General features: G+C 46.9%; 1 protein-coding gene across 1 annotated transcript in view; it reads right to left on the bottom strand.

The window, feature by feature from the left end:
- Positions 1-14308, bottom strand: part of PPP2R5A (protein phosphatase 2 regulatory subunit B'alpha) — an 87586-nt gene extending 73278 nt beyond the window's left edge. The window contains exon 1 of the mRNA XM_069955412.1: positions 13758-14308. Within this exon, the coding sequence (XP_069811513.1) occupies positions 13758-13905 (148 nt within the window). The 5' untranslated portion in view covers positions 13906-14308. The remainder of the gene's footprint in view (positions 1-13757) is intronic.
- Between the last annotated feature and the right edge of the window lie 1119 nt (positions 14309-15427).

Below are 15427 nucleotides of genomic sequence, written 5' to 3' on the forward strand. Positions count from 1 at the left end.
ACGGCATGGGGATGCCGGTGCCATGGTCCTTTCTTTTTAAACCACGGCCCCGTTCCTGCACACGGAGCCGGTCAATTCCCAAGGCCTGGCATGAAGCACTGGGGACTGGACAGCCCCAAATGTGACATACCCCCCTCTCTCCGTGACGTGGCTCTATTGATTCTAATGGAGCTGCGTCACAGAGGGGAGGACAGATTACCACACTGGAGGCGGCCCCCCAGCCCGGAGTACCCCTTTAAAGCAATGGTACATTCGCTTTAAAACCGCCCCAGTGTGAAGTGCCTGCCACCACGTCTGTGCCAGTCTGGTATCCTGTACACTGGGCAGCACTGCCAGCGCTGCTCTCTGTTGACACAAGCCATTTAATCATTAGCCGTGGAGATATGATCTCCCTGAGCGGCCCATCGTAACACAATAAGCCCTTATCTAGGGCCCCGTTTACACATTCAGGATCCTGAAAGAGTCTGCTGATCCTCGGCAAGTAAATGGTGTGCGCTCCATTCCATCATACGTGGTGGGGGAATGCACAGAAAAATAAACATGCTCTGGGTTTTACAATCTTCTTCCATGTTTATTACTGCTATTATGTATCATGCGCAGGGAAAACCACAGACTAGCAACAGCAATTTACCTAAAATTACACAAGTGCTGATCCACGTGCAGATCTGCTAGCACATGGATAGAGGAAATCAGGAGACTCGGGCTGGGATTCCGGCCTCAGATTCTTTGAGAACCCCAGGTTGGCCGACAGCAAATCTGACTATTGTGAACACAGCCGTAGGCAAAAATTATGACCACAGGATCACATGTCTGGCATGAGAATGAGCTCAGGGTAAGCTATAAGCGTCTGGAGGCCCCTACACAAAGTGAGAGCAAAGATCTTCTATGTTTTATACCATTAGAATAGCATATATATATATTTATTTCTTTTAAATAATAAATTATTATTATTATTATGAATATATTATATAATATATATATATATATATATATATATATATATATATATATATATATATATATATATATATATATATATATATATATATATTCCCTATGGCTGCAAAACTGAAGATAACACTTCCTACCTGTACCGTGTCCCCCAACCTTGTAGCTCTCCAGCTGTTGCAAGACTATAACTCCTATCATGCTCAGACAGCTTTTTTGCTTTACTCCCCCACATTTAACTTTCACAATCCACACACACAGCCGCCTCCCGGCACTCCGGTTATCGTCCTGAGATCAGCCGTGTGCGGTCAGCTTCATTCGCTTTATCTGATCGCCGGCCATGATCTCTGTAGATTTGTGATTGTTATCGCCGTACGTCTTTATCTGCAAAAAGCTGAGATTGTGTCCCTTAACTGATGAGGCCAGGAACCGGTTCTGCTGGTTGGCGCTTTATCATCTTCACTAACAAAATATATAACAAGATATTAATGAGCAGATCGCTCCGCTTCTAGACGTTGGCTTAGAGCGTATATAGTGTGTAGATTATATGCAGATGTATTATATATTAACACACACACACATATTATATATATATATATATATATATATATATATATATATATATATATATACACACACACACACACATATATATACACACGCACACACACACACTACCGTACAAGAGTTTGGGGTCACATTGAAATGTCCTTATTTTTGAAGGAAAAGCACTGTACTTTTCAATGAAGATAACTTTAAACTAGTCCTAACTTTAAACAAATACACTCTATACATTGCTAATGTGGTAAATGACTATTCTAGCTGCAAATGTCTGGTTTTTGGTGCAATATCTATATAGGTGTATAGAGGCCCATTTCCAGCAACTATCACTCCAGTGTTCCAATGGTACAATGTGTTTGCTCATTGGCTCAGAAGGCTAATTGATGATTAGAAAACCCTTGTGCAATCATGTTTACACATCTGAAAACAGTCTAGCTCGTTACAGAAGCTACAAAACTGACCTTCCTTTGAGCAGATTGTGTTTCTGGAGCATCACATTTGTGGGGTCAATTAAACGCTCAAAATGGCCAGAAAAAGAGAACTTTCATCTTAAACTCGACAGTCTATTCTTGTCCTTAGAAATGAAGGCTATTCCATGCGAAAAAATTGCTAAGAAATTTAAGATTTCCTACAACGGTTTGTACTACTCCCTTCAGAGGTCAGCACAAACAGGCTCTAACCAGAGTAGAAAAAGAAGTGGGAGGCCGCGTTGCACAACTAAGCAAGAAGATAAGCACATTAGAGTCTCTAGTTTGAGAAACAGACGCCTCACAGGTCCCCAACTGGCATCTTCATTAAATAGTACCCACAAAACACCAGTGTCAACATCTACAGTGAAGAGGCGGCTGCAGGATTTTGGGCTTCAGGGCAGAGTGGCAAAGAAAAAGCCATATCTGAGACTGGCCAATAAAAGAAAAAGATTAAGATGGGCAAAAGAACACAGACATTGGACAGAGGAAGACTGGAAAAAAGTGTTGTGGACGGATGAATCCAAGTTTGAGGTGTTTGGATGACAAAGAAGAACGTTTGTGAGACGCAGAAGAAATGAAAAGATGCTGGAAGAATGCCTGACGCCATCTGTTAAGCATGGTGGAGGTAATGTGATGGTCTGTGGTTGGTGCTGGTAAGGTGGGAGATTTGTACAGGGTAAAAGGGATTCTGAATAAGGAAGGCTATCACTCTGCACCGCCATGCCATACCCAGTGGACAGCGCTTGATTGGAGCCAATTTCTTCCTACAACAGGACAATGACCCTAAACACACCTCCAAATTGTGCAAGAACTATTTCCAGCAGAAGCAGCAGCTGGTATTCTATCATAGGTAATAGAGTGGCCAGCGCAGTCACCAGATCTGAACCCCATTGAGCTGTTGTGGGAGCAGCTGGACCGTATGGTACGCCAGAAGTGCCCATCCAACCAATCCAACTTGTGGGAGCTGCTTCTAGAAGCGTGGGGTGCAATTTCTCCAGCTTACCTCAACAGATTAACAACTAGAATGCCAAAGGTGTGCAATGCTGGAACTGCTGCAAAAGGAGGATTCTATGACGAAAGCAAAGTGTGATGTAAGAACAATGTTATTTCACATACAAATCATTATTTCTAACCTTGTCAATGTCTTGACTCTATTTTCTATTTATTTCACAACGTATGGTGGTGAAGAAGTGTGACTTTTCATGGAAAACACAAAATTGTTTGGGTGACCCCAAACCTTTGAACGGTAGGGGCTGCGGGCGGCTGGCTGGAGCATATACTTCACCTGGTCCCCGCTCCGGCTTGCTGAAGACATCGGGAACCGCCGAAGCCGGGATCAGGTGACGCATGCGCAGTAAAGTGGGTGAAGCCGCTGTTGTACTACGCCGTGCAGGCGCAGTACAGCAGCGTCTTTTCCAGCTGCACTGCGCATTAGTAAAGACGTCGGCGTGGCCGAAGCGCAATGCCGGCCCCCCCTAATGACTTCACCATGCGGCGCTTTGCACACACACCCAGAGGGGCGTGAAAACAGTGCCGGAAGAGGCACAGGACAGTGACTACTAGAAGAAGCCCCCGCCCACTGTGACTACATGACCAGCCACCCGCCCACCGTGACTACTTAGATGGTAATTTGCATAGAGCGCGGGAGACTGGTAAACTAAATTTGCAGGCTGTATGTACAGGGGACAGAGGGTACAGGGGGATGTTTAGGAAGCGTGCTGGCTGATCTACCAGCACGTTTCCTTAGCTTTAGCACCAATTTAGTGTGATTGGTTCCCTTTAAGTGGTCCTATAATTCAATGTAATGACAAGGGAAAAACCAAGGCAAGGTATTCATCCACATACAGCTGTTTCAGGGTGTTGCCCCTCATCAGTGTGGAGCAAGATTCTGGTTAGGCTAGGTTCACACTGCGTTTTCAGCATCCGTTTAACGGATCAGTTTTTTTTAACGTCCAGAAAAATAAGGTCAGCAACTTTTTTTGTCCGTTTTGGTCCGTCAAAAAAAACGGATCCGTTTTTTTTTTTTTTTATATATATATAATGGAAGTCAATGGAAAAACGGATGCACACAAATGAATCCGTTTTTTGCAATCCGTTTTTCATGCGTTTTTTGCAAAAAACAGATGCGTTAAACGGATGCTGAAAACGCAGTGTGAACCTAGCCTGAGGTGGGAGCGTCACAGAGGGCAGGGGATATTGTTACACTGGGGGTGATGGGCCAGCCTCCAGTGCATAGAACTGACCAACTGCGTGAGAAGAAACCGGCACCAGCTGCGGGAACCTGGTGGCATGTGGGGAAATGGACTGAGCCACCTCGATCTCCTCGCAGTGCTGTCTAGGGAGTGTAAAAGATAGAAGAAAACAAATTCACCCCACATTCACATTACAAGTCCCTGCTAATAGCCACGATTGTCAGGACTTCTGGAGCGGAATTATACATTTCCAAGAATCTGCGGATTATCATGCAAATTTTATGCAGTCATTTTGGTCAACAATAAGTTCCCCCCCCCCCCCCCCTTTCTGCTCATTTATTCTGGCACATTATGACTTGAAAGTCTATGAATCAGTCAGGACTTAAAAGGGGTACTCCGGGCTAGGGGTATTTTTACTGTATGGCCGCGGAGGGGGTGGATACACACGCTGCCGTTCACTTACCTTCCCGGTTCCAGCGCCGGGTCCCGGATCGCGCTGCCCCATTCTCCCTTCCCATTGCCGCTTTCTGGTCTAAGCTGTGGCTTGAGACGTCACGTCTCAAGGCTGCTCAGCCATTCATCGGTCGTAGCTGGTACTGCCTCGGCCGCTGAATGGCTGAGCTGCCTTGAAGGCGGCACGATCCGGAACCCGACGCTGGAACCGGGGAGGTAAGTGGACGGCGTCTATATCCACCCCATCCCCAGCCATACAGTAAAAATACCCCTAGCCCATAGTACCCTTTTAGGAGAAGACTCTGGAAAAAAAACTAAAACACGACACGTTATGCCTAGTGCCAGGCCAGAGGGGACAAAGCATGACAAAATGGGTTAATGGAACATTAGAGAGGGCATGTTCCCTGCACCAGGAGTAAAGGTAGTTTTTCCAGTGTTCCTTTAGAGCAGGGATGGGGAAACCTTCAGTCCTTCAGTTGTTGCAAAACTACAATACCAATCATGATTCTAAAGCCAAAGCTTTAGCAGTCCCAGAATGGTGGAAAATGTACTTTGCAACAGCTGGAGGGCCACAAGGTCTCCATTTCTGCTTTAAAACATCCCATTCACTTGACAAATTTGTCACACGCTTCTAAAAGCTCTTGGAAACCCTGCTTAAAAACAAGACGGGTACACGCGGAGCCCATTTACAATGCTAAGATGGATAAAAACTAAACCTTTAAGCATAATGGACGCGGTGTGGCCTGTAACTTTTCTGCAAAAGTTTACAAAAAGTAGTAAAAGTAATTTTATAGTATCAGACAAATTCACATAAAAGTCAAAAAAATAAACAGGGGCCATGGAAATAAAAAAAAAAATACATATAAAAAATGATTTAAAAAAAGCCCTTTATTGTGCATGAGCTAATGTGAATGAGTAGGGAAGCTTTCAGCAGAATGAGCTGCTTATTGTTCGGCAGCGGTGCTGGCGGCAATATCCCGTGCAGACATGATGGTTTTATTTCCGATGCAATTTTGGAAAAAGCTCACAGCAAAACGAGTCTCTATCTGGGCTGACATCGAGCCAGCTTTCTCCATGTTCTTGGCAAGCGCAGCATACTGTAGCCCGCTGGATCACTCACAGGCCAAACTCAGCCAAACAGCAGGGAAATCTCAGAGAAATGTTTAAAGTTGTCACAGGATTAATATACATGGGAAAGGGGGGGGGGGGGGTGTTTAAAATCAATACCGGTCACTTCGACAAAAAATGTACTACTGACTCACAGCAACGTGTAGGACTCCTCCTAGATCAATATCGTCCTATATAAGGGAAAATATAAATACAATAACTTTTATTAAGATTTCTTCCTCTTTCAACATGACAAACTTTATTACTTACCTGTCCACGCTCCCTGGTGTTCTTCTGGCTTCTGCCCGCTCCCCAAAGCCGCTGCTGGCCCTTCTGAGTCGGTCTCTAAAGTCATAGGCCGCAGTGCAGGCCTGTCTTGGCCAGTGATTGTCACTTCAGAAACCAGCTCAGAAGTGCCAGCAGCGACTATGGAAAGCAGACAGAAGCCAGAAGAACACCAGGGAGCGTGGACAGGTAAGTATACATTTTTATTTATTTTTTTAACACATTCATCAGCTGTCATATTGAAAGACAACAATCAGCCAATGAACATTTCTTTAGCTGATGTCTGTCTTTATTACACAGAGCGATAATTCCGTCCTGTCGGCCTGATAGGGCAGATTATGGCTCAGTGTAATAGGGCCCTAAGGATAGATGATTCACACAATCTGTTATGCTTTTCTCATGAATATATTACATACACACATTGATTTTACAAAAAAGCAACACAATGGGGGTACGTCCAGTGAACGTTAGATGATCATAAAAATGCTCGCTACTTCTTTCCCCCCAAGGACATTCATATTATGAAGAGAAGCTGAGCAGATGACCCTTTAACGCTATGTATGCTATGGACACTCAGACACAGATCAGGTCGCCTAACATCCTAATCATATACAGGGCTTGGTATCTATCCTAGCATTCTGGGGGATTACGCGCACAATGGTAAAGGCATCTCCAGATAATGGATGTCATGACGGGTCAGGCTACTCCCAGCTATATCCAGGATACCAGCACAACACAAGGGCAGGGAGGGGCGGGGGATATAGGAGAAGAATCACCCGGGCCCAGCACAAAGTTTATTAAAACTTTTACAACTTCAGTGGGTAGTAATGCAAGTGCCCTTCTATTAGAGGAGTCAACACTTCTGTAAGATCACGGACAGGTATGAACATGGGGCAGCAACAGGTAGCTGTAGTTTTGCAATACCTGGGAAATCTCAGGTTATACAATCCGGTCGTAGACTTTAACAACCATTTATACTACTCCAAGAACCAGTCTGCCCTGCAATAAGAACTTTTATAGAAAGCAACCCACACAGCCAGGCACCGGCGCTATCCTGGTATAATGGCTCCTGGGAGTTGTCCAGCCCTGAGGAGGAAAATGCAACCTGCTTATCACAGTGTGAGCGGCAGGACCGACACGTAACCCTGACGTCTCCTCTAACCAGAGCTGCATGTAAGAACACATAAATGCATGCCAGAGATAGCACAGACTACGCAGGGCAGACAACAAGATAGTCACAGAAAACAGATTCTAACTCTGGTTTCTCCAGTGCAGAGAAGTCTACAAGGCCTCGTATATCTCTGAAGGCTCTATAAGACACTACAGGAAGAAAATCAATCAACCACCATCGTAAATTAGTTTTTTGCATATTTTTGAAAGGGGGAAAAAAAAAAAAAACACAAGAAACACCAATGTAAATTGCTCAACACAACCAATGCAACAAGTGATTTCACAACAAAAAAACTTTTAGTGACTACATGAGTGTCACAAATATTTAACCCCCTGAATATATAAATCCCTTATAAAAGTTACATTCGCAGATCAGGTGTCAAGTCAAGACAGCGGGTGAAAGAAAGTTTGTCATTTAATAAAAAAAAAAAATAAATAAAAACTTTGGACAGTAAGGGGTCAATCACGTCCATGCAGCTGTGTCCGTACATTAGCGCAAACCTTTAGGGTAGCTTCACACATAGCGAATCGCAGCTAAATCCACTACTTTTAGTTTGAATGGGGTTACATACTCACAGCGGAGTTTTCATTCTGACGGAAGTATGTAAATGCCGGCCCCCTTAACCAGCCGCTGCCCAGAGCATAGATTACCTGGTCCGCGCTGCGGCTTCATCTGAGGCTCCCAACACCCGTAGGTTGCACCCAGCCAATCAGCGACTGCGGCTTCAGTCCGCAGAACACAGTCTGTGTACAAGCAGAGTTCTATGGACGTGTGAATGGCGCCTAACCCAGGGAGAGAAAAGCTTAGCTGTGTGCTTCTTCAAGGATTGCTTTAGAGATCAGTGGAGATCTGACTTCCCTGACCTCATCAATCAATTAAAACTTTTCAAATGACAAAAGTTTTTTGCTTTTATTTTTATGCTTTGTTTTGTTTTCTAAATACAATAAGGACGCTGTAAGAGATGACTGCCTCGCACAAAAAGATTCCCTACCTACAGAGAAACAGGGTAGTAGTTGGGGGTTGCAGCCTGCAGAGGGTAAGGATGTATCAGACAGAGCTATATGGCAGTAATTCTTCTGAAAGGGGGTAAACATTCTGATCAACTAATGTCAGAAAGTTATATACATTTAAAAATCTCCAGTCTTTCAGTACTTATCAGCTGGTGTATGTCCTGCAGGAAGTGGTGTATTCTTCCTAGTCTGACACAGTGCTCTCTGCTGCCCCCTCTGTCCATGTCAGGAACTGTCCAGAGCAACAGCAAATCACCATAGAAAACCTCTCCTGCTCTGGACAGGAGACCATTGAATCTAATGGAGCCCCGTCATAGATGGGTGGGGGTTACCTCCCACTGGGGGCCGGGCCGGTCAGCCTCCAGTGCTTCACCCCTGGCTGGTGCACTGTATGTGGGAACCGCGCCGTCCATAAAAAGGACTGCGGCACCGGCTTCCCTGCGCTGTTCTATACATGTGCAAAACTTAAAGCGAAAATACTGATGGTGCATTCGCTTTAAAAAAAATAAAAAATTCTCAGGACTACCCCTTTAATAGTTCACTACAAAGGCACCATACTCTGTACCTCTGTAGACATGACTCTGGCATATGCCTATAACTCACTGTAACATGCCGCAGCTGCACCAAGGGTTAACTAACACCTGAAGGCTCTAAATAGAGCACAAGCTGCAATTTTTCCTGAGAAAGAATCAGGTCAGGTCTGCAGCAATACGACAACTGTGACCAACAAGGTGTAACACAAACTGGTGTAAGCGACCAATCACAGCTCAGCGTTCATTGTACAAGAGCTGGACCCTCAGCTGTGATTGGTCGCTCTACACCAGTCTCTATTTTACACACCTTGCTAAATCTGGAGCAACAGTATATCCAAAGTCTCCTGTCTATATCCCAGAGGCCACAGTTGCACCCCCAAGCAATCTGTTTAATGGGGGGGGGGGGGTGTATACAGCTATACACGTGAAGGGTATTGGTATCTCGTCGTACAATCCGACATCTCCAAGCAATGGCGTCCGTGCACAGATAGTTCACCTCTTCGTTACAAGACATCCTGTTCTGAGTTATCATCAATGATGAAACCAAATAAATAAAAGGAGAGAGCGACACAGGTCACATGACACCTGACTATTAGCGTACAGGCAAACAATCGCCTCCGGCCTGTACACAGCAGTAATTTGTACACACTTATTAACTCTTTGCAGTTTAATAGTCATCAAGATAACAGATTGGATGGTAAACATCACAGTCATGGCTGACCTCCAGGACACCTGCTGTCCTTGTCACCTACCTCCAGGCTCTGACCCTAAGCTTAATGGACAGGCTCAGGTCTTAAAGGAATTTTTTTCCCCACACAAAGTCATCAGCCTTCGGCCGCGCATCACTATTACACGTAGCGGCCAATGATTTTTCACCAAGTTGAAAGACGATGATCATCTGAGGATTGTTTCTTCAGATAATTATTGTCCTTATTACACAGAGCAATAATCGACCCAGAAAGGGGTTATCCAGCGCTACAAAAACATGGCCACTTTTCCACCTCTCATCTCCAGATTGGGTGGGGTTTCAAACTCAGTTCCATTGAAGTAAATGGAGCTTAAATGAAAACCACACCTGACCTGGAGACAAGAGAGGGGGGAAAGTGGCCATGTTTTTGTAGCGCTGGATAACCCCTTTAAAGAGGACCTGCCACCCCCTGTGCCGGGGTGACAGGCTCCTGACCCCCTAGCTAGATCCCCTTATACTGACCTCATCCCGCTCCCGGGACGGAGATATCCTGGTCAGAAGCCGGCGCACGCGCTGTGGAGATAGGTCCGGCGTCCAGAGAATAAATGGAGCCGGACTCATCTCTGCAGTGCGCGCACGGCTCACTGGGGGGTGACAGGTCTCCTTTAAGTTTAGGTGCAGGTTTTGTAAATCAGTTCCATTGAGGTGAATGGAGTTTAACTGCAAACCACACCTGACCTGGAGACAAGAGTAGTGCTTTCTCTGGAAGAAAGTGGCCATGTTTTTGTAACGCTGGAGAACCCCTTTAAAGTGACCGTTCCACCAGGCCCAGGCTGAAGCACTGGAGGCAGGCTGACCCACCCTTAGGGCTAATTCACACGTCCGTTGTCCTGTCCGCAATCGCAGGCACGCAATTGCTGACAGAACATGAAACCAATGTTATCCTATGGCCCCGTTCACACGTCCGTACGTGTATACAGGGCCGTGATCCGTGCCGCAAAAAAAACGGACATGTTGTAATGCGGACTGTTTTTTTTCGGCACAGATCGCTTGTGTAATGATGTGTGAATGTAGTGCTCCGTGAAGCATGGAGCACTATGGATAGGCATATGGTAGTGCGGTCCACCGCCACGGACTGCACTACGGGTATGTGAATGTGGCCTTAGTGGGAGGAAACCCTAGCCCCTCTATGATAGGGTTCCATTGATTCTAATGGATTCACGTCATGGAGGGGCTGGTGTTTCTTCCCACTAAGGGTGGGCCGTCCCACCTCCAGTGCTTCAGCCTGGGCCTGGTGGTAAAGTCACTTTAAGGCTCTGACAGCAATAGTGTGGATCCCAACAAATCCTGATGGATCCAAGAATAGAGCTAGACTACTTTATTCCCCTCCTTTATACGGGCCATGGGCGTCTTCATAACTCACATCACAATTCGGTGGCCATCAATTCCTTTATTCTTGTAAAGGTTGTTCAGCTTCCCAGCCCCCTGCAGATGTCTGAAGTCAGAGAGCCCTAGGGGACCTCAGCGTCTCCTTCCAAACTTCTCCAGAGAATCAGAATGACTTGCACACGACTATACGGACCTAAAGCAGATTCATTAGATTCAGGATCAGCTAAAATGACTGAAGACTGACACAACGTCAGCTTTAAGGCAACTCTGTACCCACAATCTGCCCCCCCCCCCATCCCCCAACCACTTGTACCATCAGATAGCTGCTTTTAATCCAAGATCTGTCCTGGGGTCCGTTCAGCTGGTGATGCAGTTATTGTCCTAAAAAACATCTTTTAAACTTGCAGCCCTGTGTCAAATCGGCATGGCCTTGAGTGTCTGTGCTCTAGGCCTGCGATGCCTCTCCGTCCGTCATCATTAGGAATGCCCCAAGTTGGATTTCTCCTATTCATCACTCGTCTGAACACTGCACAGGGGTCCTAACGATCCAGCACATGTGCAGTGTTTAGACAAGTGATGAATAGGAGAAATGCTGTCGGGGGCATTCCTAATGGTGAAGAGAGCGGGGAGGAGGGACGGAGAGGCGGTGCAGGCCTAGGGCATGGGTACTCTAGGCCACGCCAATTTGACACAGGGCTGCAAGTTTAAAAGTTGTTTTTTTAGGACAATAACTGCATCACCAGCTGAACGGACCCCAGGACAGATCTTGGTTTAAAAGCAGCTATCTGACGGTACAAGTAGTAGAGGGGGCAGATTGTGGGTGCAGAGTCGCCTTAAAGTGCCATAGGCTCCTAAGACCTTCTATAGAGAAGTGCTTAATTGAGTGCTTCTTCCTGCCTGTTATGTTGGATTTTACAATACAGCCATAACACATTCATGACAAAAGTTTGCAATAATTTTTTTTTTTTTAATTTTTTTTTTTTTGCACCATGTGAACAGAGTTTTGTAAAAGCTCCTGCACTTGCATTATATCCTACACTGGGCACGACGTGCAGCTACCCTTATCCGGCGAGCGTCTCTCACACTGGGTGACATAACTATGTAATGCCGCACGCTGTGTAATATGACATTTCATCAGGACACCGCCTCTGGATAAAGTAAAGGGAAATGGCACATTATGTTCATGACATTTCCACTGACTTCTATGGGGAGAGAAGGAATGTAGCACGCACTTAAAGGGGCATTCTAGTCTAAGGAATTTCTCACCTATCCACTAGATATAAATGATAAATACATGGGGCCCGACTACTGGGCCCCCCACCAATCACCAGCACTACAGATTCTGCATTGAGCAGAAGGGCGCACGCTCACAACTACATACAGACTTCTCCTAGCCAAGGGGGAGGATGAAACTACACAGCACCGATATCCCCAATATTGCACCCCACATATCCTATTATTATTGGGGGTCCGACTCCTGGCCCTCCTGTATATACACCCATTGCTGCTGCCTCTCCTCTCTCCTTCCCAGTTACCATAGCCCCTAAATGCAGCCTCTGCCTATAAGCTCTTCTCTCTCTCCATACTATATACACCAAGGACGAGGAACCTCCTGTCCTCCAGCTGTTGCAAAACTACAACTCCCATCATGCCTGGACAGCCGAAGGCTGCCCAGGCGAGATGGGAATTGTAGTATTGCAACAGCAGGAGGGCAAAAGGTTCACTATTCCGGCTCAATGGAACTGAGTTTCAAAACCCCACCCAAACTGGAGACAAGAGTAGGGGGAAAGTGGCCATGTTTTTGTAGCGCTGGATAACCCCTTTAATGTGATTATAACCCTGCCCACTGACTAGACGAAGAAAGCTAAGGGGAGGGTATGAATGGACCAAGCAGGGAGAAGCACTGCATGATGGGAAATGTAGTTTCCCGGATGGCACCATCTTGGATATAGATCGGCTTTTAGAAAAACGTATAACTCAGGAACGGCGGCTGCTAGAAAGATGGGAGATGGCACAAAATACTCAGGGGGACTTGGTGAGTAGGACCGGCTAGGTTTAGGACTATTTTATTTTTTAGCTCTTGAGTGGAATAGCCCTTTAAAGTGACTGTACCACCAGGCCCAGGCTGAAGCACTGGAGGCAGCCGACCCACCCTTAGTGGGAGGAAACCCCCAGCCCCTCCATGACGTGACTCCATTAGAATCAATGGAACCCTATCATAGAGGGGCTGGGGTTTCCTCCCACTAAGGGTGGGTCGGACCGCCTCCAGTGCTTCAGCCTGGGCCTGGTGGTACAGTCACTTTAAGGGGACATAGCAGCTCTGTGCATCACAGCTAACTATGGAGAAAGCCATCAGGCCAAAACTTGCAAGGGCAATAGGGATCCTAAAAAAATGCATCATATTACACTATGTAAAAGCAGCCTAAAGCCAAGTTCAGACATTGCAGTTTCTTATTTCCAGCACATATCACCATGGCTGCCCCTGTACTTGCAACCAGAGCATGACCACTAGCAGTTACCGTGGCTCGGCCACCAGCACATAACCATGACTCTAATGTTTACAAAAGTAAAACCACGCATATAATACACTGGGGTGACGGCCATCTTATAAATCTGCACAATATCACAACATTTCCATAGAAAAAACAGATTGTGTAAAAAAAAAAAAGTGCATGGCCCCAATGTGACCCCCAGGTGTTTTAGATAGACTGCAGTACTCACACACACCGCCAGGGGCTTCACATACATGCGGTACATACACACTGCCTGCACTTCCGCAGCTCGCCATTAGGGTGCGCTGTTCTCGCCGCCGCTCAGGGCCCCCTGGTAGACGCTAGAGGGGGCGCGCTCCTGCCCCTGCACACCTGAGCCGGCAGGGGGCGCACTGCTGACTCGTGCTCCACAGGTGCCGCGCACGTCTGACAGGAATGCGCGCTATACACGGGGTTACCTTTGAGCGGGGGAAGGGGGGAGAGCTCCACCAGCGCCCCCTGTCCTCGGAACTGGGACGAGCCCTGCGACCGTTTCTGCCTCTGCGCCTTTCTCACGGACTTCCGCGTGAAACCGTCCACTTTCTCGGCGGCGGAGATCGCCGACATTTCGGAAAGCGCCCAACTCTGAGTAATCCGGGTGTGCGTCGCCCGCGGGTAACCCTCGGCATGTGACTCCTTTAGCTCCTCTCGGTGGGACTTTTCCCCGCCATCCTCTCCGGGATGAGAAGTTTTTGTTTTTCTCCTCACGGCGCAGACTCCATACGGCTCCGGCACAAGCCGGGGAAACCTGTGGCGGTAAGTCGGTAACTGCTGCCCGCACCGAGTGTGCTGGGAAATGACTGACAGCTCGGGCGGCCAATCAGAGCGCGGGAAGAGGCGTGACGTGTACCGGGATGTTCCTCTTCCTCGCCTGGTGGGGGCAGCAAAGCGCGGTGAATGGCCGGGGGCGGCGCTTGTAGATTGACGTCGTACTGTAACAAACTAAAGGAGAAATCTATGAGTGTGAGAGACGGTTGTCGTGGAGACCAGGGTGAAGCGTGATGGGCGGGCGCGAGAGCCAATCAGAGTCCTCGCTGCGGCCTCCTTTCAGCTGATTGACCAATGAGATTCGCCGATCGGCTATGCGGAGAAAGATCAATGAATGTTTGTTAAAAAGTTGACAGGACAAACACGTGTGTCAGGGAGAGTCAGCAGGGGCCGCAGCTGTCACTCAATCTACTCAGTGGGAAGAAAAAAGTGGAGGTGACATTGAATCTGTGGGAAAGTGCGTTCATTTGGGAAAGGATCATGTGTTTGGGCGATATTGTATCCATAGGAACCTGTGAGACACTGATCCAGACTATGGGGGAGATTTATCCAACATGGTGTAAAGTGAAACTGGCTCAGTTGCCCCTAGCAACCAATCAGATTCCACCTTTCATTTTCCAAAGAGTCTGTGAGGACAGAAAAGTGTAATCTGATTGGTTGCTAGGGGCAACTGAGACAGTTTCACTTTACACCATGTTTAATAAATCTACCCCACTGTGTCTGCAAAGTACCTATAGGGCAGGGATCTAACCCTGCTGCCAAACTACAACTCCCAGCATGCCCTGACAGCCTTCAGCTGTTCACAGCACTGTAGTTTCTAACCTGCGGCTTTCCAGCTGTTGCAAAACTTTGGCTGTCAAGACTAATGTTCCCTCTAAGCTTCAGCCACAGCTGAGGGGAATGGCAAGAGAGCTGGGCAATGGTCAGGCAAAGTTGGGCAAATCAAAAACTTGACACAGGAACATTGGTACCACAGGTTCTATACACCATATACATTACAGTGCAGTTATATCCAGTGACTCACAGGAGACGTCTTCTCTGATCAGAGTTCTTCCCTTTTCTTCTTCTCCTCCATCTGCCCTGGGCCATTATGAGAACTTCTCCGAGCCACGAATCCACAGAATCTGCCAGACAGACATATTAGGCTCCTCACTCCGACACCATCCTCATCTCTATACTAACTGCACATCTGTATTGGCCTCTTTACACCCTAATTTGGTGGGTAGGCTGACTCTATGTGACCCCCTTATAGTATATGCCCCCTCTGCCTCCTTATAGATGCCCCCTCTGTGTATTCCCTCCTATAGATGCCCCCTCTGTG

The sequence above is a fragment of the Dendropsophus ebraccatus genome, chromosome 15 (genome assembly GCF_027789765.1).
Source record: "Dendropsophus ebraccatus isolate aDenEbr1 chromosome 15, aDenEbr1.pat, whole genome shotgun sequence".
Taxonomy (NCBI): Eukaryota; Metazoa; Chordata; class Amphibia; order Anura; family Hylidae; genus Dendropsophus; species Dendropsophus ebraccatus.